Genomic DNA, 27364 nt, shown 5'->3' on the forward strand with positions numbered 1-27364 from the left:
GGGAGAAAGTGTAGGTTAGGTTAGGTTACGTTAGGATCTATAATAAAAGTACCCTTCGACGGGAGCTTCACGAAATTCAACACTGTCAGTTCACATCCCGTACAGCGATTCGGTATATTACCCGCAATATTGATATTATGAATGCTCGTTACTTTCCCACAATGCAACTATTCGGTTACCTTGCGCGAGGTAGTTCTCTTCGCTCGCTTAGTAGTCCCATGTTTATAACCAATTATATATAACAAATATAGAGAGTGTTGTTGTATTATCTTTATATATTATCAAGCACACAAACGATCAAATTATACGTATCTTCCGTGCAAGTTTCAAAATTTTGCTGAAAACGGACGTCCAACTTTGGAATTTAAGCCCTTAATTGTTATACTTTGTGCCCTTATTACTTTCTACAAACAGTACAGATGGGATCAAGAATTTTAATAATAATTCACCCTTAATTTTTACTAATTAATGCTGAACAAGCGACAGCGAGCGAAAGTATGGTAGGATAGGCTAGTTTAGGTATGTGTAGCAAAAAGAAAACACGATAGGTTACGATTTAATGCTTTTTAAGTGTGCTTCTGTCGCTTTCAAATTATTACAGAAGGCCTTTCTCTTTGTGTTACACTAAGTGACACCACCTTTGCACTTTTAATTTAATTCATGATGGTGATGTCAAACTTCAAAGCACATAAATAAGAGGTTTTGCAGAAACCATTTTCTTTTTAAATCCGATATTTTGTTTGAACCAGTTCATTTTTTTTTTAATATATTTAGGTTAAATTAAAGTGGAGTAAACAAAGTCCCTATTTAAAACTAAGTAAAGATGGGGCGCTGATTGGATTGAGTGCTCGGTTTTGACCTCAAGAAGTGATCTAACCCGATCAGACTCGGTCAGAGGTCAACTAATTCCTCAAATGATGTACCAGTAGTTCACAAATTATTACCAGTCAGCCCATTCAGTAGTACTGAAGCTTGACCTAAGTTTAACCATTCAGTACCTTCGTACAAGGGACCATTATCTAATGAAACTAATATATAAGCTTAGTTGATCTCACAGTTTACTGAAATTAGTCAAGTATTCATACTGATTTTGTATGTGATTGTTCCCACGAAATGGAGCTTATTTAGCTTTGGGGTTAACTGGTGTATCACCGGAACAGTTTTAGAAAATTTGCCGGGTCAGTTGAATTTTTTTTTTTTTTTTTTTTTTTTTTTTATGAGCAAGAATGAGTGAAAGTCATGTAAGGGGAATAGTAAAAATGAAGAAATTGGTTATTTTTGATGTTGTAAGCGACACTGTATGTGGAGGCGGATGGACCATTTCGCGGAGAGATATAGTTGTTATGATGTAGTGGCGCGAAGAGGAGTATGAAAATAGCTCGTGTATGTCAAGGCTGTCACATGTCGTGTGTTACGTACATAGAACTGTTCAAAAATAACGAGCGACAGTTGTTGAAATTTTGTGAAAGACCAGTATACTGAAAAGGTTGACGGTGTGTGGAAAATGTGGAAATGAATTGAAAATACAGAAAGGAAAGGGAGCGTATTATTTTACAGCGTCAGGGAAGAAGGAAAACCATTTAGAGGGCTATTTAGCTGAGTACTTGTTTAAGGAAAGAAGACCCCAAGAAACTGTTGTTCACGATTTTGAAGGTAAGCGACTTCTGTTTTTGCAAGTAAAGCATTATTAGTATGGCAAGTGCTATTGAAATGTATATGATTGCGGAAACCAGATGTTTCGAGTACCCTCGCTTACGCGTGTGCACATCGTCGCTGACGCGCCTGCTCCCTCCGGGCACACTACCGCGCTGGTCCGCTATCTCCGCCCTACCTTGGCTCGGTTAGATAGCATTCGTGCACTTAGTGGCCACCTAGCACAAGTTGGTTTGTGTTTTTTGCACTGTAGTTTTTTATGCCCTTATCCTAATGTGAGGTAATCTAATGTAAGTTAATGTAGTCCAACAAAATATAACCGTATACAGTACATTTTGGTACTTTTTTTCGATTTTAATACTGGTCCGGCGATGCGGCAGTAATGCCTTAGCTTTGTAATAAGCGAGAAGAAAATATAAACGTCATAGAAATTACAAGGTTCTAGAACACATGTCCCACTTCCCATTTAGCTGTAATAAAAACAGAAAACAACGTATCCTGCGGTCTTCTAACCCGCTTTCACTTGCTGACGCTCGCTAGCAATATTCTGTGAAATAAAATTTAAATTTTGGTACAGAAAGGAACCAACCTTGCTAATCTATATGGGGAACCTGTATTCTAGAACTTCTTCTTAGCAATTATCTGGTTCACATGTTGCATTAGAGCGTACGTTAAGTTAGGATAAACGCCGGAAGTTTCAAACTTTTCATCGTGCCATTAACTGACAAAATAATGGAACTGGCGGTTGACGTGGAAAGTTGAAACTTGGCATACATATAGCCTTCAGAGAAAAATATACAGGATTTTTTTTCTTTTTAGTAGGTAAAAAGGAAGAATGAGTAAACATCCCATCTTATTTCGGTGTACTTTAAAAAAAAAGTCTTAGGAAATTGTATTTGAGTAAAAACTTTACATTCGGTATTCATGTAGGGTTTTCATAAAATTAACTAAGTAAATCACCAAAACTATACATTTCCTAGTTCAGTGAGGTTGTTTGGGAAAGTGAAAAATTTTCCTTTGTTATTTATATGGAGATACCTTCTACAGCCCAAAATTATTAAAAATTATTAAGTTAAATGATGTAGCCGGAAGGTTAGAGTGATGCAGTTTCGCATGTTTGTAGCCTTCTGGAAGTAACTCACAAAAAATATCAAAAGTAAATATTTTTAGTTTTTAGGGTAATTCTAAAATAAAAAGAAAGATTTCCGGTGCTATTTAAATGTATGTTTGTTTTGGGCATAAAATCTCATGTTTTAGGTAATTGAAATTGGAACAAAAGTTTGAAATTTGGTATGCTTGCAAGCTTTTGATAGCGATATGCAAGTTATTAACCAAACATAATATCTAGTTATAGAGGGATTTTTTAATTTTTTTATTTTTATTTATTTATATATTATTTATTTTAGAAAACTGAAAACTCACAGTTATTTAATATCATATCTTCTACATCTCAAAATGCTTAGACTTTTCCTGAACATCTGCGGATGACATTTGGCATACTTGTGGGTTTATAAGGTGCGAAACCTCCAGCTAGCCGAAGGCTAGTCTTCAGTAATACGCACAGCTGCTGCACATGTTGGAATTGGTAGTCATCGATTGCGAGGAAAACAGAGCTAGTTGACATTTGCCTTCGAGTTTGACCGGGTTACTGTTTTTTTCTAAAGCGTTCACCTCCGGTGCTTGGGGTCCCTGGTTCGATCCCAGCTCGCGCCGTGTGGACTTTGTGGTGGACAAACACCGTGCTCGTGGGTTTTCTCGGGGTTCTCCCGTTTCCTCCTACTCTTCATTCCACCATTTCACTCATCTCTCATCATCACCGTCTCCTTTAGCCTAACCGGCATAACCGTGGGACGTAAAACTTAGAGATTTCATTTTTGTTTTTTCTAAAGGGGTTGAAATCGAGCTCAATAGCACCAGTACCCTCAAATTACTTTATTCTTTTTTTAAAAAAAATAGTAGGGGTCATCGTTATTCCACTTTAAACTTTATTTGTTGAGATTACATATTAATGAAAATGTCTGGTCCATATATACTTATTCAACAGTGAGGTTATGAAGGACGGGAAATACAGTTTAAGGTTGGACCTGAATCACTACTCGGTTTACATCCAAGAGAAATTGTTCTTCACCTGGACTTGAACTCGGGATCCCTTGATTAGGAAGGGGATGAGTTTATAGACTAAACCTTAGGACACGTGATAGAAATATGTTTAACCGATTTGCATACTTGTGCATATTTTCCGTCACTTCAGGACAACTGCATAAGTGAAATCACTTTACAGACTTATAATTGAAATAAGGGGACACGGTGGCTCAGTGGTAGGGCGTTCACCTCTGGTGCGTGGGGTCCCTCGTTCGATCCCAGCTCGCGCCAGTGGGCCGTCTGTCGGACAACACCGTATGCGTAGGTTTTTCGGGGTTCTCCCATTTCCTCCTACTTTCTCCATTCCACCATTTCAGTCATTACTCATCATCACCGTCTCTCTTAGCTTCGGTGTATAAACGTGGCACGTTAAACTAAATATTTCATTTCATAATTGATATAAATGGACAATTTCAAAAGATTATACAGGTTACAGAAGATTACTTTAATTCAAGTAGTTCACTGCATCCGAAGTACAGCGTCCTAATTTAAATTGCTTAGAAGTGAATAAAGATACTAATAATTTGTGTTCACTCTGGCTGTGAACCATTTATTTTATATTTTTGGCTTAAACCAATTGGATTTTTTAAAAATTTAAACCATCTTGGTTTACACCAACCAACTCTGATAGATAATAATCAAAAATACACACAGCTAGTTTTGTGACTGCTTCCTTGAGTTAGTTACGTTTTAATTATATTCGTTTCGTGCCTATTCATTATTGAGGGACTTACATGTCCAGATAGTTTTGTGACCTCTGGCGTAGGGTAGTTACGGTTAGGTTATGCTCGTATTGGGCTGTTGCGTTTTGGTCTACCAGATAGAGATTTCACTTCCGAACCATAGTGCAGTCCAACTCTAAATGCAGTAAGATGTATTATTTCTACACTGCTTCTTACCGGGACACTAGCTCTTGTATACGGATCTTGAACAATCTTCCTGTACTTTACTGGAGTTCCATTTTCCTTTCATATACCTCCAAACTTCCTGACTTGGTACTCTGTCTTACGTCTTTGCCCATTCAGTAAATACTGCATCCTTATTGCTTTCCCTGACGCTTTTCCATTGTTTGCTTTAATAAGATTGCATCTACGGGCGTCGTTAGCGTGACGGGGACATGCCCCCCCGTAATTCTCTGTGTCGTGTATAAAGTTACCAGCTGGCCAGTATTTTATTTATTTATTTTTTTATTATTATTTGCACTGCATGAGTTACGGTATATCATTAATTTATTTCGATAAAATTAAACCAAATCATAATATGTAATTAGAAAATAACTTGCACATGTGAGATATATCATGTGTCCCCCCCCTAATATTTAAGAGCTAATGACGCCACTGATTGTATCAGTTGTACTCATCTGTAGCATGGATTCAACTGTTGTTTTTCTTTCTAAATCTTCATCGTCCAAGTGTTTATTGTATGTGGCATCAGCTTGATTCCTCGGTAATTTTCACAATTTTGTACATCTTCCTTCTCTTTGTATATAGATACAGTACTACTCTCTCTCTCTCTCTCTCTCTCTCTCTCTCTCTCTCCACTGACTTGGCATTTTTCTCTTGTCTGTAAACTGTTTTCATTAGATCCCATAGTATGCGGTAGGACAACTTCTGGTCCTAAGTACCCATGTTTTAGCTTGTAGTTGCTTTCCCTGTCTTCATTTTCTTTAAAGCATATTCTACCTCTTCTCAGCTTATTTCTGAGATCACAATAACTGTAACTCCCAAGATTTGGTGTTCCATTACAAAAGACCTGTCTTTGGTTTTCTTAATTTAGCAGCTGTTTCTTTGTTGATTCTTCTCCATCAACGTACAGGGCATAACTGCGGTACATGAAGCTAGATGTTTATACTTCATTCCTGTTTACTCAATTAAAGATATTTTTGCAATAGTAATTATGCTTTCCTCATTAGCATTGACAGATCCTTCATTCCATTCACATATTGAAGTCATCAAAAGTAAGATTTTCCGAAAGACCAAACAAATGAAGAAATAATATCAAGAGAAAAGGCACAGAACAGTACCTCCTTAGTTCTACTTTGCCTCTTCAGGACAGACCTTCAGTTATTTGTATCCCAACTTCCAAGTAGGATAAATACTTTTTGTACATGCAATCACTAAGCTGTATTTCCGAATAGTTTTTTTTTTTTTTTTTTTTTTTTTAAGAGCCATTTGGCTTAAAGAAGCTGACCCACAACTGAAAGATAGGAATATGGGAAAGATGTCGCTCAGGACCTATATTTTAAGATGCTAACCGGTTTGAATGACATTGAAGAAAATAGCTAAGACGTGACAAAAAGTTGAACATATTTGTATAATCTGCCTAATTTTATCATGTCGTTTTATAAAATTAAATTGAAAGAATGCAGAGTTGCAGGATTCAATTTTTTCTTATTTCAGGGAAGTTTTATTCATATTTCTTTATTTCCTTAGAGCTTCTTCACATCCAGTTTGTTTTGCCTAGCGCTTGTGGTGTGAGGAGTGACGGATTCGATTCCCGAAAGGAGCTCAAAATTTATGTTCACCCAGCATCGTGTACCTTAGATTCCGACATAATCTTTATATTGTTCGTTAAATAGGAGCTTTGTGCAATCTGTGTATTTCATTGAACAAACATTTGTTATTATTTCAGAGGAAGAAATCGATTATGAGGCATTCGAAAATTTAACTGTGGATGCAATAAAGGAATAAGGTATAGTTTCTGAACACCCATTGAAAATTAGACTTAATTGTATTAATATTTATTTTATCATTGTCTTCAGAACAAGGAGAAATTTACAATTTAACTTACAAGTGAACGTTTTCCATAACTTATCAGAATACATTTTTCAATGCTCATTTTATTGAAGTACTAAAGGAATCCAGAAAAAAAAAAAAAGAAATTCCAATATGTCTAATTTACAGCATATATATACAGTGAAACTTGTATAAGACGGAACGTCAAGGAACAAAATAATTTTCCGTTGTATGCAAATACGAAAAGTTAAGTTCTGTAACAATAACTGCTGGTAAAAATAATCTCGTAGTACTATACCTAGGTTAAAATGGTTGAGGTGAAAGATTAATTAACACAAAAATGTATTTACAACATAAACTCAATTTACAAAGTGAACTTATTTGAATAAGACAGACGCTTAAAGTAGAAACTACAAGTATGTATTATTTTATTATGTATTTCCTCTCACATTCCTCTTTACATTTTCACCGCCTTTTAAGGATTGTTTTCATTTTCTGGGTTTCAGTGTTGGAAATTTGCGTTTGCAACATTTGAAATGAACTTTATATTTTACAAACATTGTCTCTTTTTCTCTCTTCAATAATCGTATTGTGTCCTCCAAAGTAACAATAACATTTGTTTTTGCCGTATTTGTGCACAACACTGGGCACACAAACACGCCACACTGAAACCACATTTTCTGCAGCAGAAACAATGGAAATTTTCAACAACTGGTCTAAATTTCTACCATTTTTTTTTCAAAAATGACCGAATTCTTGGAAATGCATGTGTAATGACGGAGTAGCAAGCAGTAAGTCTTTAATTTATAAAGAAAGTTTTGACAGTAGAAAAGTGCTTATGTGTGTATCAACAAAAACAGGAAACAGGTAACTTAAATAACAGAAACATTATCTCCATTCTTGTTCACGGCCGAAAGATCTTAACTATTGAAAACAGAAGTTCAGTAGTAACGCCAACGCAGAGACAGACAGACTACAGTGCCCCTTCGTTTCGAGCTGGCAATCAGTTAAGAGAAAAATCTTTACCATATGGCAAATCAGAGTTACCGGGACTAAAAACTATTCATCTTCGGCAAATTTCCGGTTTATATAAGTTTCGTTTTAAACAGGTTTCCATGTATTTTGTTTCTCTGTGGAAATAATATAGTTTAATTGTAATTTTGTGTTGTGCAATAGGATATCAGGACTGTATATTATAACAGTAATTTGTTTTTCAAATAGCATACTTACTACGTCCCCTATAAAGCTGCTCAAGGGAAGAAGGTTTTGGCAAGAAGGAAACTTTGGGACAAATATTGCAACACAAGAAGGTATTTGCGGCAAAGTGGTGTTTTGCCTTTGAGAAACCCGTGTGCAGCTACAACTTCTACCGAAGTCGATTTAGATGGTGCGTTCATAGTTCTTTTTCATTTATTTACCTTCATGTTCATAAATTCTGTATTATAATTTTATCAGTAAATCACGATGCATAGTGTTTTATGCTATCTTATATTCAGACAAGGGTACAAAACTTCCTAAAAGAGATGCGTGCCGATTTTTTTACATGATTGCACATATTCACGTATTATGGTCAATCAACAGATTCACAGTTCAAGGGCACTACCTTCATTATAAATCAACAAATTTCCGTGAATTTGTGAAATCAGTATATCTGCTGTTCATCTGTGTGTAAAACTCTATCACTGCTTTCATATATTAACGGGACGTTTTGTAAATACATGTTCCGAACACCTCATATGACAATTGTGTTCAGAAGTATAATACTGTCTGTTTCACATGTTTATTGAAATATTATTTCTTGTACTTCTGTCCTAGAAATTAATACATATGTATTTACGTATACTGAGTATGTACGTTTCTTTCACACTGAATTATGTAGATGGTGTCCTTTATTTTCAGAGTCCACTGATAAATTTGCCGAGGAAGCTCTCACGTGGTTGAGAAATAATATAGAGCCATGGGAGAAAGTGTGTGATCTGTGGAAACAAACGACATTAAATCGGAGAGCAAATTACATTCAGTCAAAGAAGGATATCAGCTCCTACTTCAAGGAATTTCCTGCTTTAAAACAGCCTCTTGGATACACACTTGTAAGTGTAGTGACATTGCTAAGAAGTTTACATCTTTCTATTATTATTTTATGAATGTAACCGAAGAAAGAAAATACCTTTATATTATTTTATAGAAGTGTAATTCCGTATCACAGAACGAACTGTACTTAAAGGAAAATGAAAAAAAAAAAACGTGTAACAAAATTTAATGAGTTAAAAAAAAAATCATGAACATAGGGGTCTTATGTTGATGCTATATATAAATTGCGAACACGGCAGTTTTTCTTTGCAAAAAAAGCACCTAGCATGAGGCGAGAGAGTTTATAAATGTTTTTCGGTGTATGAAGTTGTACCCTGTCTTGCACTATGTTTCGGAATTTTTCGGTTCTAATTTTTTCCTGTGAGTAAGCTGATGGACGAGATGGTGCATCTTGTAGCAGGTAGAACGTTTAGTAATTCTGAGAAAATCAACCGGATTTTCAGTACACCAAATCCTGTATAGATTCAGAAATAATGAAAAATCAGAGTGAAAAAGTGCGAGTGGGCCGAAAATAGATCTTTTGTCTTCGACGTACAATGCCAATAAGTTAACCTCTACGCTACCCAGCCCGCTCCCCGATCAGCCCCACATCCTCACTCTTGTTGATAATGTTCCTATGAAAACATTTAATAGTTTATTTTAATTTGCAAATATACCAGCATCAGCGGCAGAAGGTTCAGAATTATGTAAGCTTACGTTAAAGACACGTTTTTGTGTAATTAAAAACCAACCAATGTATAAAACAATTACCAGAAATTAGATAAAATACACGTGCAGTGCATGCGCGCAAAGATTTAAGAAAGAAAAAAAAGCTTGTAAGAGCTTTCACCTTTTATGGCTTTGTTATTCAGGAAGAGAAAGACGAAAGTGGAAGAAGAAAGATACAGAGTAAGACGAGTTACGCCATATTTCTGGGGGGCGCGGTGGCTCAGTGGTAGAGCGTTCACCTCCGGTGCTTGGGGTCCCGGGTTCAAACCCTGCTCCCGCCGTGTGGACTTTGTGGTGGACAAACACCGTGCTCGTGGGTTTTCTCGGGTTCTCCCACTTTCTTCATTCCACCATTTCATTCATCTCTCATCATCACCGTCTCCTTTAGCCTAACCGGCATAACCGTGAGACGTAAAACTCAGAGATTTCATTTCATTTTGCCATATTTCTGCTAGGTGCTATGGTGGTCATGTGATCACGTGACTGCTGTCAAGTACTCATACGAGAAAGTAGAGAACCTTGTGGAGAAATCACTGTTGGTATAGGTGCGGTCCTTGTGTCTTTCTGTATTTCTTATTCCACTTTCGTCTTTGCGTCCTTGTATGACGACTCCATAAATGCGAAAGCGCTTGGAAGTTTGTTTTATATTTGCGTGTATTTTATCAGTTCCACTCTAAGTAATTGTTTTTTACATGCCTACTTTGGGATTTCTTTTTCAATGAGACATAGTATTTTCTGAAAATGGATACTATAGTGGGGTGAATGCCATTGATGTTCATAACTTGATTAAAAACGCTCAGTTGAAACAAAGATTATTTAATGAACTTCAAAGAAAACTATACTACCAAACTTTTGTATAAAGAGAAGAAAGCATAGAACATTATATCATCAAACAGCGTTAGGTATATGTGACAACAATTTCTTTTACTTTTCAGATCGACATTGATTTTGGCCAGTTATATCCTGGGAAAGATATAACATTTTTTTCAACGTGGAATGCAGACTTAAAGAAGATTCCGCATATACTTACCACGACCAAACAAACAACAAATGACGGAACCACATTAGTAGAACTTTTGCTGCAGGAGAACATCAGGGAAGGTAATTATTTTTCTTATTAAGGGGATCTTCTACCTCTTCGCTTATGTTTCTAACTTCCCATTTGAAAACATGTAAATTTTAATATGGTAATTTCTAACAAAGTATTGTAGGTAATGACTTGAAATTTTTAATACAAATAGACAAGACCCATATAAATCCAACCACGGTCTCCAATTTACGTTACATGCGTTAGATTAATTGCAATATATTCTTCAGTAAGTTTGGCAACAGAGAATAAAAAGTATGCTGCAGAGGGAAGAGGGCTGACCATCTGTTTGCTTGTTAGCTGCTTTAAAAAGGACGCTCTTACCAGAAAAATCACGTTGTGATTCTCACTTCTCAGTGGTTAGAATGGTCTGGACTGGAAGAGCCCAAAACCACTTCTTTCTTCCTTTCACGGTTTGTTTGTTTCTTCCACCCCCTGCTGTCACAAGAAGACAACTTGTTTCGGAAAGCATTTTGAATTAGTAGCGAAAAGTCAAACGAATGACACCACGGACGGATTAAAGGGAGGGGCGGTCACTCCCTCCGAGAACATTTGAATACTTTGAATAATCGGAGTAACAAACTAGAAATTGCGTAATCTAATAAGAAAAGTTTGTTGAAGTATACAAATCAAGACGCATTTTAATTGTCACAGCATTGTACTCTCATCCCCTCCCCTCCCAATTCCCTTCTGAAGAAGTTCTCTTTTGTTTCTCTGTTCCATATTAGCCTTTACACTTACACTTTCATTATCCAGTATTGATTTTTACCATACCATCTGCACAGAAGGCGAATAAGGTTTACGAGTCCTTCCTGCCCCCTTTTTTAAAAATTGCTAATTATAATAAAATTTATCGAAGTGCATAGAAGTAAGTTGTGACTGTGGAGAAATGGTGTACACATTGTTTATTATTTCATTAAGTATTGTTCACTATAATTATTAAAACGCAACACTGTTCAGCCTACTCCCGTAAGCAAAGAAAAGATCAATTACAGCTGCTCCGGCAATTTTCCCTTGTCTCCTTTTAGTCGTAAGTCCGAGCAGAATAAATCAAAATCTAGAAGAAAAATAAATGATAATTGTAAATCGACAACATATCGAGCACTTAAAAAAGCTCTGTTATTCTTTTGTTTCATTATTGAGCTCAGATCACGAGAAATATTTCAACTGCTGTGTAGTAATTGAACATTTTTCGTTTAATCTCCCAAAGAGTCTGAAATACTGACTTCAGTGACCAGTTTACATCCCTGAAATTAGTATTTACTTGAATAACAGTATATGAAGAAGATAGATTCAGTAGGGTTAATAAGCAGATATGAAATCCCTTTTGTAGCAATGAATGAAACTAATGTTTAGAATTTGTGACGAAAGAGCTTTTCCGCAGCGTATAGTCTTTAACTTGTTGTTAATTGTCTAGTTTGATTCATTAAGCTGTTCAATTTCTCTCTTTTTATCCGTATCTGTTGCAACTTCCCAAAGAGAAATACATACGTTGACTTTAACCTTTGGTTCTTGAAATAATATACTTCATGTACAGCTTTTATACACGTACTTATAGGCGATAGATAAGTATCGTATTAAGATTAGTTTTCACCATTATTTGGACCCAATATTTGCATATAAGAAACATCGCATTATCCCTTTGCCGAATCTGGGTGTAGTTACAAAAGATGATACTTTTTGTGTGTGTTTTTTTCAGACTGCTGTCCATTGCTTACAAAATGTAATTTCCTTTTTTCTTTGATTATTGACTTACAGTAATATACAGTATTCATTGCGTATCACAGAGCAAACCTCTGCAGGTATGAGAATGAATGCAGTAAGAAAGTTAGCACTTACATTCAAATAAATTAGTATAAAGTGGTCCAAAAGTGGGCGTACCCCCCTTTAGTTTCAACAGTATAGTGTTAGTTATGGTAGAATGTCTGTACACAGCTACCTTGAAGTCGTAAGAGTCGTAAACAAAGGTATGATCACCATCCATGTCATAACACAACTGAATTCTGCACAAAGTTCTGGCAGATGTTTTGCGGAGATACTCCGGAGTCAACGAGGGTGAAGGCGTGTTCCACAGCTGCTCGTAATTCCTGCGTTGTGTGATATCGAGTGTTTCTTACGTGTTGCTTCATGAAAGCCCAGGGAGCATTGTCTGATATCGTCAGATCGGGACTTCTTGGAGGCCTGGCAAAGAGCTGGATGCACAACCTCTTCCAATCCAGCGGCCAGGAACTGATCTGATAACTGTTACCAAGCAGAAAACAAATGGATAGCAATGTTGCCAGACAATGCAAAGGAATGTTACCAGACAATGCCAAGCAGTGTTACCAAACAAATGTAGGTAAAACCAAAAACTGTCAGAAAACACCAATTAGAGGTACGCCCACTTCCGGACCTCGCTGTATAAGCGTAAATTAATTACCTACAAATGTTCTTGATATTTCATTCTTTTCCAGATGCCAGAACAGTCGTAATATTAATACTTCTTGGAAGATATTTCCCATCTGTGACCACGTGTATCAAAAGGAAAGACGGAGGTGGATTATGGAAACCTTCCAAATACGAGGCACAGCAAGGATTCCTTTTTCATGTCAGAGTATGTACCATTATGTAATATAATGTATTAATATCTACACTTGATTACCACGAAATATGTCATTAACATTTAATTAGTGATTGGAGAATGGAGAACATTGCACGAAACCTTATCGAACAAACAAACTAACAAAAAAAATCAGCTTTTCTGGAAAAACTGCTATGCTCAAACAAAAATATTGTGTAAGCAAACACCATTTTCATCAAACCACGATCCACTCTGACTCACCACGTGTCACCATGATCTACTGATCTACTTCGACCTACTGACCGAATATGTCGAGAGTGGATCAAAGTGGAATGTGTTATATTGAGGACTACAATGAGTCAGTTGTTATTGTTGGGTTAGGGTAGTCATACGTAACAGTGGAACATGTAAATGTAACCCAAGATCCACTAAAGTATACTCAAAATTATCCCCACGTGATCCATAGCCACTGACCCGCTCCATCTTTGATGTGCACTCAATTGATATGATTACCATACCATATCAAGAGGATCATATTGGTGGTACATGGAAACAAAAAAGTTTGTTTAAGAAAAGGCCCCCTCGGGACAGCACGCCCTTGGTGGAGTGAGCTATCAACCATATTTTGCAATATACATGACTCTTCTTCATGCAATTAGTAAAGCATATATCGGTGTATGTGACGCGATTTGTATCTTACGAAGATATCGTGAACCTAAGTTGTGTAGATAGAAAGGAATATGCATAAAATAGGAAAACACAATATTTATTAGCCGCTAACGCCCTCGCCTTTGGTGCGAGCGGTTCTGGGTTCGATTCCCGGTGGGATCACTCGATCAAAGAAGTGTAACAGCTTTTTCAGGCCAATCATCCTGAGTGTTTTTTCCTGGGTTGAGTGAGTTTTTTTTTGTTTTTTAATCGCGTCGGATAATATAAACACAGTGAACGATGCTAAAAATGCCGGGATGGTACCTAACACACAGATCCCAGACCGCTTCCTTTCCCATCCATTCCTTTCTTGCTTCCCCTCTCTCGGATTGTGTGCTCTCCGAGGGACGACATCCCTCAAACGTGACGAACTTAAGGCCGACCTAAAAGTTACTCCTTCGTTGCTAGTACACTTATCTCCTTTGTTGGGCGACTGCGTTCGATTTCCCGGGAGGAAGGGGGAGGGGAGTTTAGGATGTTATTCGTATTTTCGGTTCCACTGTAGGTTTATGCCTTATGAAGTTCCCGTGATGAAACCCTATATTCCAATAACAATAGTAAACGTAAAAATGCTGTAAAACTTTCGGTGAATGCTATGTAAACTTTCTAAAACATAAGTAGAGGTTAAATATGTTTATGGTCATGGATAAAATGTTTACTTGGCTCAAAACAGCTTTTTCCCAGTGTCTTTAAAAATGTTCTTCATTCAACCCTTCAAATATTGGAACTATGATAGCACTCCTTTCTTCATTTTATGGCATAAATAAGTAAGAAGTGTTTATACTCGAGGTAATGATATGTGTGTAATATCAATCTTATAAAAATACTAAACAGCACGTAGGGGAACGGCACCAACCTTTTCGCGATCATTATTTTAAAAACTAATTCATTGATATGGTAGCATCCTTGCTTTTCAAATTTCCGCAAAGGTTTTTCTTTCTTCTTCCTGGAGATTTGTAACGTCAAGAATTGCGGTCATTGACGTACAGGATCTAAATTTATTTTATCTTTAAAATATCCGTGCTTACTTTATGTCTGGATGTGATTCCAAGTTTGCCACATTTAATTGAAATATTTATTACTGTAAATGTAAACCATTAAGTGTAAGCTTAGGACAGTTTTATTGATGTCGCAGTTATCTATTCACGTAACTACTGTCAAGTTTATAAGTGCAATAATTCAGATTGTTTTTTTTTTGTGATTATTCTCAAACCTTATACTAAAGGGTAGATTCCTCTAAGGAACTTTACTTATTTTTTCCAGAACTTTTCTTAATTGCATCGGATAATACAAACACAATGAACGGTATTAAAAATGTACAACTCAAGGGGTATAATAATACATTCGAAATACTGTCATTTTAACCTATATTAGTTTTCAAGACATTTCATATCGCGTAGAAGTGACTCGCGTCAATTATGACCTCATTACATTACATTTCTAGTATAGAAGAATGCCTGAAAACAGTTGGTAGCAGTTTAATTGGATTGCTATATATATTATTGGTGCACCTCGTGTTTAAAATACAAGCTAATTTTAATTATACGTGTATTTGTAGTTTTTGGAATTTGATAACGTGTTAATAGGTGTGTAACGTGATAATAATTCTGTGTACATGACTTACAGGAAGCGTCCGATCTTCAAACAGAGTTAGAAAGGCATCATCTAAAGATGCAGCGCTTTGGATGTAGTGTGCAGCCCATGCCCGTCGTTGTCGCTTCAAAAATAGATGAACCTCAAGCCTTCTACGTGAGTATTGAGGATAATCTCTACAGAGTTGAAACTCCACTGAAAGCAATCGATAGCACATTCAAGTCGTTTCAAGTACTGGATGCAGAATATCCGAAGGAATCGGAACAGGTGTGGACATTTGTGCAGAAACATATGTACAAAATTGAAAATGACTGCGACAAGAATTTTCCTTCAGTGAACACGCTTATCTCTGAAATATCAAAGGTGTAATGGCGGGAAAGGTTGTTTTCCGTTAATCATTTAGTTTGTAAAATAGTTTTTTCATGTATATATGTTCTTTTTAGTTTGTAAGAAGATGCCTAAGTGTTTTGTTTGTCATAGTGACTTAAGAACGAGTCAGTCTCTGTTACTTCATTTAAAATTTTGTCACAAATTAGGTGCCATGAGCCCCTTTCGTTGTGGGGAATCATTGTGTGGACGCGAATTTGATAACGCCAATTCATTCCGCAAACACTTGCTGAAACACGAAAGAACAAGTACGGGTGGTGATGGGAACCAGCCTTTTCGTGGATACCAAAATGAGGTGTGTCACATCAATGTTGAGAGACAGTTGACTGATAATGGTGATATACCAATTGAAACTTCTGTGGAAAGCCTTTCTCTTGAAGATTACCGTGAGGCTGTAAAGGAGGAAGCCCTTCTTTTTATTACTAAACTGTATAGTCAATGTAACTTAACCAGAACTCATATACAAAACCTTTGCGACTGGGTACACGGGTTTATGGGCGGTAGTGTGATGCAACTGCTAAGAGAGAAAATTTTACAAACGCTTCGAGGAAATCATGTGATGATAATATAGTAACTGAAGTAATGAACATGTTTAGTATAATGTCCAGTCCATTTTATAGCTTGGAAACCGAATATAGGCGATTTGGCATGTTAGAGACAATGGGCAGTTTGATAAAACCAATTGATTATGTTATTGGACAGAAATTATCTTCAAAGAGAAAGAAAGGCGAGGTTTCGGTGGAAACATTACAAGTGCTTGGAAAGTTTGTGCCTATGCGAAAAATGCTTAAACGATTTTTGGAGTTACCGAATGTTCTGTCAACGTTACTCCACTTCAAGAACAGTGCAGAACAAGAGACTGAAGTACTTTTCAGTAGTGTGCAAGGACTGCATTGCAGAAACGAGGTAACGGTTTCTGATGATCGTTTGATATTACCTTTATTTCTTTACTTTGACGATTATGAAATTAACAATTCTTTAAGTGGGCATGCTGGTACAAAAAAGATAGGGGTAGTTTATTATACAATTGCATGTATTCCACCGGAGTTTTTCGCGAAACTAGAGAACATATTTCTCGCCTTACTCTTTCATTCAAATGATAGAAAAACTTTCGGTAATAAAGCAACCTTTTCAATTCTTATTGAAGAGTTGCGTTTCCTAGAATGTGAAGGTATATGTGTAATGTATAATGGTTTAGAAGTACAGATTTATTTTAAGTTGTGTGTTATTACAGGTGACAATCTTGGATTGAATTCCGTTCTTGGCTTTACAGAGTCATTTTCTGCTAAGTACCCTTGCAGGTTTTGCCTTACATCAAAAACAGATTTACAGGCGCAGTCAAGAGAAAACGTCCGGAATTTGCGGGACGTTGAGAATTATGAACTACATGTAATTCTCGGAGATGCTTCACAGACAGGAGTAAAAGAGAATAGCACTTGGAACATGTTGCCGAGTTTTCATGTTACCAAAAATTACAGTGTGGACGTGATGCATGATCTTTTGGAAGGGGTGGGGAACTATGATATGATGCATATTTTGAAGTACTACATCAACGAAACACGTCTTTTCACAATGGATATTTTAAACAGTAGGATTTCGGCCTTTGCAAGCATGTCAGATGACGTAAATAAGCCGGCACCTTTATCTTCTGAAAATCTTGAAAAGAATAAATTAAACTTGTCTGCTGCTGAAATGTTATTTCTCATAAGGTACTTTGGTTTGATAATGGGTGACTTAATCCCCGAGGAAAATATCGTTTGGAAATTTTATACTCTGCTAAGAGAAATAACAGTCATATTAACATCAAAAGTTATTCACGTAAACACTTCTGAATTACTTTGTACATTAATTGAAGAACATCATGAGATATACAAATCTTTTTTTCAGGATACATTAAAACCTAAGCATCATCATATGGTTCACTATCCACGTTTAATGCGACATATAGGACCACTTGTTTTCACATGGTGTATGAGGTATGAATCCAAACACCAACCGTCCAAGATTGCTGCCCGTATTGCTTATTGTCGAAAGAATGTTCTAGAAACTATAGGTTTGAAACACCAATTGCAGATATGTTATAAGTTCTTTCAGAAAAACGGTTTTCATATTCAACAAGAAATTGGACCTGGAGCAAAGATATACCTTTCACAAGATCAGAATTTTCCATTGTTTTCAATGTGTTTACCTCCTTCGTTGTTGAAACTTTGTCGGTCAGTAGCTTGGTGCATATACAACGGATTTGTGTTCAAGTGTTGCATGGTAGCGTTCGAAATTCATGAAGATGGTTTAAACTTTTATAATATAAAAAAAATTTTGTTAGACGAAGAGTCGCACATTTTCCTTCTATGTAAGAAAATGAAAACAGTTGGCTATGACAGTCACTACTGTGCATATCATTTGTCTTTCACGCAAGAGTGGATCTGCATACCAGTAAATTTGAATTTTGCAGGGCCTCCTACGTATTATAAGATAATCGATAATAACAACATATATGTTTCTGTTTCGGTATGATTTTGTGTTGCATGTGGGGCAGTGTTTTCTAACATAATCGTAATAGGGCTCGAGCATAAGAAAATGTTTCTTAATCCATGTGATTTTCAGTCAAACAATATTATATCCACTAGCAAAGCATTTGCAATGAAGCATACATTCCTGTACTACTAGATGTTTTGCCTGCATGGTCCTATGGCCACCGAAGTAGGAACTAAACTTTTAAAAAACATGGTTGGTTCTATGTGAATTTTATACAGATTTTTTGTTCGGAATAGAAAAAGGTTACATATCGAGTGTAAGGAAAAGATCGCACAGCTTGGACAGAATCTGACTCTACAGCTGAAATGAAACGAAAATATCTTACGATATTTTGTCCTCCGAGGTTCCCTTTTGAAGTGACAGACGGGTAAAATTTGGACTATGAGGTAACACCTTGCGGTACTCTGTAGAAACACGTGATATCGGCTTTGGAGTTTAGTTTAAACTTCTTCGTTATCTAAGGTTTTTTAAATCAGTTTTTTTTTATTTTAACAACAAAATGGCTAGATTTGAAACGGCATGTTTTGTCATGATCTGGGCACAGAAAGCTTCTTTTTGTACGACATTTATTCAATTTGACATTTTAAATGTACGTTTTCATCTCTCCACATTTTCCCGCCACATTTCAGACCTTTTGCTGCATCCCATATTCCATACTTTTATTTTAAAAAAAGAAGAAGAAAAAGAAAAATGACAAAGAGCTTTGAAGTTAGGTACCTTCGTTTGAAGTACGGCACTTTCCTCTACTCCACGATAAACACCATTCCAAAGTCGCTGCTATCAAGTGTTGTTACGGACAACCCGTGCGATATTGCCATATCGACCAAAGTTTACCGGTCTCTCCCTTCCAAAAGGGGGCCTTAAAGGACAACTTTATAAAGACATTTTCGTATCGTTTTAGCTGTAGAATCAAGTCTGTCTGCCTGTACTACCTTTTCCTTACACCCGATATATATAAAACCGCTTTGGAAAAGGAATCTGTGTACCCAGTCACAAAAGTTTGTATGGGTTCGGGTTCCTTTATAAGAATGTAACTTGGATTTGCTAATGAAAAGGTTTAGTGTTACCGAAATGGGTTTAAAACAAAAGTTAAACAATATTGCGTGAAAGGAAGGTAAATCGTTGTCTGCCATTTTTAATTCTAAGTATTTTTTTTAATTGGGAAGGATGTCATGTGACACTAAGTTTAAACTACTAAAAATATATTTATGAAAGCAGTTTTTAATGGGTTTCTGCAATTCTAATATAAATGTGTCAAAGTCAAGAACCGTATCTTGGGAAGGTGTCCGTCTTAAGAAAAAACATATGATGCCATTAAATTCCGATTAATATTATATGGTAGTATGATGTGTCGTACGTCGAAAAGAATAGCTTTTATTGATTGCAAATACATTGCTAGTGGTCATAATATTTCTTCATTCAAAATCTCACTGAATTACATAAACCATTTACTATAACCTTTACTGAGTTCAAACTATACTTTGTTCTAATTTTAGAGTTGAAAATATGCTATTGGACGTAAGATTGAATCTAGGACGTCAGCCTGACGATTCCTGTTCTGATCCTTGGTGCACTAACAAAATTTTTACTCCTTAAAATGTAGATACTTGCAGGAGCTGCCCCAATTTCTTTGTTATACATTTTGTCTCCTCATTTTATTTTAAACTTATAAAAATAAGGAAAGTTTCTAGGAGAAATCGAATACTATTAAGGAATAAAAACCACAGGCGTGACGTCGCGAAAATCAAATGCCATTAACTCTTAAAAAGAGATAGGTACGGAAACATGTAGCGAACCTATGATAGAACATGAATCAGTAGATATTCTTTCGTATTGTAACGTTTATATTATGTGTTACGAAACGTTACGCTAACGATGGTTCTAATTATTGTCCCTTGTATTTAAGTATTTTATTTGTCCTTGTGCCTTTTCTTACAAGTCTTATTACTGCTTAGCAAATACTTTCGTATTATTGTTAGATGCAAATAATGCATATTGTACCAAGAAAATAATTTCAGAAAATGTAAAATAATAATAATTACTTCTAACGAAAATATTCGTCGTGAAATTGTGTCGTTTGTAATCCAGTCTGTGTGGGCATTTAATGTAAATTTTTGTTTGCGTTTATCATGTTAAATAATGTCATGTGTATGATGGGGTACTCAGTTTCCGCAGTGTCTGTACAGTAAAATTCCGGCAGATGGCTCCTCGTGCATCACTTGGTGGTCAATGCTTAAGCGACTTTGTGCTAGAAGATCACGTTTAATTTTTGCATATATTTCCACTCGTGTGTTTCGTGATGGCAGTTTCGCTTGAGTGTTGTATACTGTTAAATCCTCGGCCCTTGAAGTTGATTTCCATTCTGAAGAAGAAGAAAATGTTACACGGTGCAGAGTTGGGTAAATCCGATGGAAAGTTAGTAGTATAATTTTTTTCACAGTCTTTACAGCAAGTCTCTACACAGCCTTTACAGTAATCCTCCCATGTTCTCTTCGTGGTACAAAATCCTATGCCGATTGACGGGTATCCTGAACGGACATTATTTTCAACCGATGTTCTGTCACTTTTAACATGCTCTTACGTTTGACCATGGCCTAAAGCATCTTTTCCAAATGTTGACTTCAACATTTCATGTGTTTCTGAAGCAGATTTTCTAGCTTTACCTAGTTTCATAAATTTCGTCACCTTCAATTTCGCTGTTACTCAGCGCATAACTGGGGGAAGATACGCTTAAAAACTAAATGCGACTTCCTAGGACAAAGCCGCTTAGGACACTGACTCACAAAGGATGTACGAGGAATTGCTTGGTGGTGTTTAATCATTCTAGCTTAAACTTCACGAGCTGCAAAACTATTCTGAAAACTTTTCAGTACTCCGTTATATACGGTACACTTTAGAAAGAAAGAAAAAAAAAATGAGAGATTAAATGACATTAGAAATACGCACTACCAACTCCAAAAAGCTTTTTGAAAAATAAGTAATAATAAAATGATAAGGAAAATTCAGTTAATATAGCGAAACACTAATTCAGTTCAATCTTTAAGCTTTATTTTATGCATGTTTCCGTATTATTTATCAAACGTAGGAAGAAACACATTTATTATGATGTAGGTATTGACACTAAAGAACTACATGGTAGTTACAAAATTTTCCATTTAAAAAAAGCAGTCTTGTAACATGTTTTGTATTTTTTTCATATTATTTACATTTTTAATGCAAACGGTTACCAAGTTTCAAAAGAATTGTGTATATTTGTTAAGTTGTACTCATTTTTTTTTCTTCTTGGTTTTCTGTCTAAGATAAAACTTAGCAGTTTTGGTTGAAAAATGATTTATTGTATCAGTATTAGGAATGTGGAAAATAAATTAAAAATAAGTGCAATATGATCTTACAACAATAAAGTATTAGTGTTAAATTCATTAATAATAAAACGAATCAGCCATAAATCGTAATATAATATATTCATTATCAGTAAAACAGTAAGTCTGCGTCTAATGGAATAATACATATATATATTTGTTTTCTTCTGATTCCTGTTCTGTGTGAATCAGTTTAAGCACAAATACTTGCCACTAAATTTTCAAGTTTGAATTTAGAATGTGAAATGAATCAGCATTTAATTTCATTTGATATTCATTTACATGCTCCTTACTAGAATCAATATATTGACAACCTAGCCACTCAGTGCCTAATTGGGGATGCAAATTGAGTGCTACTAGGCGCCTACCACTCACCATCTAAAATGAGTGGGACAAACTATGAAATTAACTTGCGAGAGGTTTTCATTTGGGGATTAGACAAATAAAGATACGTCCACTTCATTTAAAATAAAACACTGTATTACGATAATTTTATGGATGAATTATAAGATCTATGAATGTTAGCTATAACGGATATTCGGATTCATTTGCCAGACAGGTACAGAACGATCAAGTATTGAGCTTTGAATTCTGACTCGGTGCCACACATACCTGGATTAAACTGGTGTATTCCCTCGTCGTTCTGGTGTTGAACTCTGCTCCTTAAGTTGACACTCCTTGTTGGTGGATGACGAAATTGGGCATTGAGGAATGGCTCCTCTCAATGCAAATCTCTGCCTAAGTTCTGCGTCGTTAGACTCTGTTGAAGTACAACGTACTGTCTTCTCCCCTCATCTGGCTGATTTTCAAATGAAACTCGATTCTCCAAAATCGAACCCAAGAATGATCACGGTAAATTGATCATGGACTTCTAAGAATTATTCGCTGTCGTAACTCTGCCAACTCTCCAAGGACTCATCCAAGAACTGTTCGTGAACTGTCAAGAACTGATTCCAAGAACTCCTCAGAACTCCACCCAAAACCTTCTCGTCCTCCGGTTTTGTTTGGCGGGGTCCAACTCCCATCGTCTGCTTTTTCGTCTGCTGCGGCACGTGTAACACCGTTTTCACATGGAGAGACAAATTCCTTCCATGTGTCAAAACTCAAAATTGCAATCCTCGACACGCTCTGATTTCCCGGTTCTAAGCAATTCTCCGTACATCCGTAATCTCATGAAATTCATAAAATCCTACAGATTCAGTTTATACAATTTCTAGAATCTGGCTAATGTGAGGAAAGACACATTGTCAACATTTCCTTCCTACATTGCCAGACTCATAACGATGACATTCTTATACACAAGTGTTTACAATAAATTGCTGACACAAACGTTAACCAGACTGTGCAGCTTGCATTTACTTCACATTTACAACATTAAATTCCCATAACCTTATTAACAATTCCGCGACATAAACATAAAAATAAAATCAAAATATACAACTTATTATCCTCGAAAATCGAGTACTTCCACAATATTTCTTGCTTGTATGCATACCGAAGTCGTAAGGAAATGAACTTTAGAACACTAACTCCTCTACTATGATTGACAGAGTTGATGTACCATATTCCGCTCAAGGGAGTAAAACTTTCAAATTTGAATATTTCATAGTTTTGTGTTGAAACGTAACGGATATGGTGGAGGCGGATTGTCCTGCGAAAAACGTTTTTCTTTGTAGTTTTAAGGACTTTACGAGGACCAGGTATTCAAAGTTCATTTTCCTGCGAATTCGAGTTCTGAATCACCGTGTATATATGTGTATTGTATTAAGTGAATCTTGATTCTTCAAAACTTCTAGTTTATGTAATTGGGGCAATTCTTAGTATCCAAATTAGAATTATATCTTGTCTAACACTCTGGTTGTACACCTGACAGCATCTTCAGATAGAGAAAAATAGGATGGGAAAAGAATGGATTACAAAATTGAATACTTCGAGTTCTTCTCAATTTCCTTACCCATTATTTTCCATCTTATTTCCTCTCTCTGAAGATGGTGTCAGATGTACACTGAAACTGTAAGATGAAAAATAATTCTAATTTGGACACATCATCAATATGTGTCTTTCGTGTTCAGTTACTTGGAATAACTGTTATTTAGTAACATCCACATTTTATAAAATACGTGTAAAAATATTAAGAAAGAAATGTAAATCAAAAGTATGTGGTATATTTTCATTGCATTGATTAAAAGATTTATATACTTTCATAACTGCATTATTGTAAAGTTCCTTTTTTGGTATTGCTGTGCTGCATTTCTAATTTTTCTGTAATGTATACTTGATTAAAGGAAAATAAAAGTAGTTGTTATAAATGCTGTGTAATTTCTGATCTACATTGCATACCACCTCAGTTCCATTGTTATAGAAACAACACTGCATGGTTACGATAGCTATAAACACATCACCTTGATTCTGCTTCATATCAAACTTCACAGAAGATAAGACAAAAGTATTATTAGAAACATTTCCATTATCCATTTAAAGAAGTATTGAAATGGTTACTGGAACTGTTTCTAATAATACCTTTGTCTTATCTTCTGTGAAGTTTAATATGAAGCAGAATCAAGGTGGTGTGTTTATGCGTGTTGTTTCTATAACAATTCCGAAATTGTTCCACACACTATGCTAGATTGTTCTGTCAACAATCTAGCATGGTAACAGCAAACATACTTTATCTTCAATATTACAATACGGCATGGCTACCATAGCAATATAATATGGTTATAGTACCTATGCAGGTTGTTCCATCTACCATCTTACATGGCTGCTTCAACAAGACGTTCTTGTTCACATAGCCATACCGTATTGTAGATATAGTCATATAATATTGCAACTACAGCAATATAGTATGGTTACATCAAGTATAAAATTTGGTGCACCTACCCTGCTATATGGTTGTCTCAATAAGACAGTATTGTTAAAATAGCCATACGGTATTGTAGGTACTGTAATTTAGTCTTGCAAATACAACAATATATAATGGTTACAATGACTATACGGTATGGTTGTCCACCTGTTGTCCAACCATCTAGTATCTTTGCAATACCTATACGGTATAGTATTCGAACGAATATGGTATTGTAGGCAGAGCTATAAAGGTATAGTTGGGATGTAGCTGTATTGTAATCTGCATGGTAATATTGACTATTAACTCCGATTATAGTTAAATTTACAATACAGAAATATGGTACTATTGCACATATGTATGGTAACAATAACCCGGATTTAATAGCCATACCTGTATGCTATTACTGGCCATAAGCATAGCTGTCCCTATATAAGCAATACTATTCTGGTATTATTAACCATTTAATGGTTATGCCAACTATACCATTTTTTAGGGTGTGTGTATGCTAACTTGACACACGTCATAACACACATCTTTTTCATATAGTACGATCCAGCGGCGTAGCGTAAGGGAACGCCGGTACGCCCGGCATCCCCTATTAATAAGAAAAAATACGTATTTCATTGTATATAAATTGTTTGCTTGTAATTATCACAATTATTTCCACTGCAACGTTCTGGATGTGCTCTCTCGCCTTACTTTGATAAGCGGAACCTACGCATGCGCGTCACTCAGATGCACATTTTCTATCTTTCCTCTTGTATGCTATGTTCCTTGGGCATCCAGGCCTACTGCAAGAAACGGGGTTTTTGTCTGCTTTCTGTGGAGTGCGCATGCGCAACTACTTGCTTTCTTAACTCCCTTCACCCCTTGCAACTCTACATTTTGCTTTAGATATACGCTGGCATATCTTCAAGTATTTCCAACTCTATCTATTTTGAACTAAGCTATAGTTTCTGTACAGAACGTACGAGCGCTAACGTCAAGGAAAGATAACAAAATAGAAATGGCTAGTTCAATGCCTTTTTGAAGCATGTCGGTTATGTAAATAATAGTATAAAAGTAGTTATGCTTTAATCGTAATTAAATGCATCGTAATTGTAATCGTAATTAAAAACAAACTATTAATCTTCATCATAAATACATAGTATGCCCAGTGGCCTTGCCAGAAACTCTTTGAGGGGGCTCACACATACAAGCATAAATATAAAGCATTCTGTAGAATCACAGTCACCGATCTGGTAGACCAAGAGAGCCAGCATTCTCGCCCCTCGCAAAGATTGCTTGGGCCCTTCAGTCATTAGCACATATCCCGAGGAGATGAGGGGGACATGTCCCCTCCACCCGATTTGAAATTGTGATGATTTGTATCCGAATGCCACAAAGGAAAGTGGGATGAAATTGTTTCCCTTGACTTGTTTCATTTTAAAAAAGAATCGTGTTTTTTTTTTTTAATATTTCATTATCATTTATTATTGTTAGTCTATTTTCAACTATTTGTTTAATTCCTGTAACGATTCCTATAATGCTATTGTGATCATCATAATTTTGCTCAAATAAGAGTATTGTTGCGCCATACATAGTTGATTTTCTTTCATAGTTTTTGGGAAGTGATTATTTATATTATTACAAAACAAGTGTCCTAAAATTTTAATGTGGATCATTGTGGATGCGTAAATAGAAACATATCAATTATAAATATGCATGTATTCAGATTTCAGAATGTGTTCACGACACTCGATACGTATCACAATTTTATCTACATCGCCTGGTATATAATATACAACAGGTTCACCTCAGAAATCAGATTCATCTACCGTAATAAGAGTTTCATCACCCCTCCCCCCAGAGTAAGCCTCAAATATGCCCTTTTCCCTCAAATTTGCCCTCCTCCAAATGTTGAAGACAACTCTGGTCCTCCACAGCATTGTTTTTCAACTTCATAAATATTTTGAACACCGCTTTAAAAAATGGGAACGGTCTTACCCTTTCCCCGAATGTTGAAGACAGATTTGCGCCCCTGCCTTCAGTATCTGGATATCTGACAACGAAATACATACTCAGAAACAGGCCCCCAGAGTTGGTTTAAGTGTTTTCTATTTACATCTTCAAATGATATACGTATACACCCAGGCCCATATTCACGAATGGGCGTCTGAGTTTCGGACTCAAGATGTGACTTTTTAAAGAACGAGATTGAAGTATGGTATGCGGAGAAAGAAACTGCCCACGAGAAAGAAATAAAGGGAACTATACTGAAAACAATGTTCATACAACAGCGGGGCCGAGTTTTCTTGTCACACGGTAGTGGTACGAAGAAGCTGAGACAATTGCTTATTGGCTTCTGACGTAATCCACGCATTTGCTTCTGTATGCCCCACTAGGCCACCAATTAGGGGGCCTCCCCTCTTAATTTTTTACAACCCTATATTTCCATCGGTATAGCTATGTATTGCTGATTTTAGTAGTATTATATCGCACAAGTGACTAACTTTGGCATCCCCACTTCGGAATACCACGCTACGCTACTGGTACGATCCTAGAATTTCAATAGTTCAACGTTGTATTCTACAGGCTTCATAAGTAAAACAACGAAATGTCACAAACACCCGTAGATTTATTTAATTCTGAAGCTGCGTATATCATAGCTCTGCACCACGACGTCATTTTAATGGATCAATTCTAGTCAACTATTGTCAACCTTTCTTGGTATTATGTAGATATTGTTGTTGCCTTAAGTTATCCCATAGATTTGTTAGGTATTCTTGTGTAAACTGGCGTTCAACTGTATCTGGAATTATGTTCGTAAATAAATAAAATAAATATTATTTTGCCCTCATTGTAATTTAGTCAGAGGCTGATCTAGCCCGGGGCCGGGGGCCTTGGCCTCCTGTTTTTTGAATGACAAAAATAATTTGAGTTATTATTTATATACTTTTGTAAGTTTATAGTAAACTCATG

At 36.1% G+C, this 27364-nt stretch overlaps 2 protein-coding genes across 2 annotated transcripts; both read left to right on the top strand.

The window, feature by feature from the left end:
* Positions 1-1469: 1469 nt before the first annotated feature.
* On the top strand, positions 1470-15646 carry LOC145676583 (uncharacterized; the record flags this gene model as incomplete). The annotated part of the gene is made up of 5 exons (XM_081747418.1): positions 1470-1653; positions 8430-8620; positions 10265-10430; positions 12870-13009; positions 15311-15646. Coding segments are annotated over 5 exons (1017 nt in total), but the record flags the coding sequence as incomplete, so codon positions are not given.
* Positions 15647-16264: 618 nt separating this feature from the next.
* On the top strand, positions 16265-18178 carry LOC145676580 (uncharacterized). The gene has a single exon (XM_081747416.1). The coding sequence runs from the start codon at positions 16265-16267 to the stop codon at positions 18176-18178; it is 1914 nt and encodes a 637-aa protein (XP_081603542.1).
* Positions 18179-27364: the final 9186 nt, after the last annotated feature.

Source organism: Thermobia domestica, unplaced genomic scaffold (assembly GCF_964235325.1).
Source record: "Thermobia domestica unplaced genomic scaffold, izTheDome1.hap1.1 HAP1_SCAFFOLD_231, whole genome shotgun sequence".
NCBI lineage: Eukaryota > Metazoa > Arthropoda > Insecta > Zygentoma > Lepismatidae > Thermobia > Thermobia domestica.

Bases quoted from the DNA above. Each gene is read 5' to 3' on its own strand.
- LOC145676580 (XM_081747416.1), top strand. From the start codon at position 16,265: ATGTCCAGTCCATTTTATAGCTTGGAAACCGAATATAGGCGATTTGGC.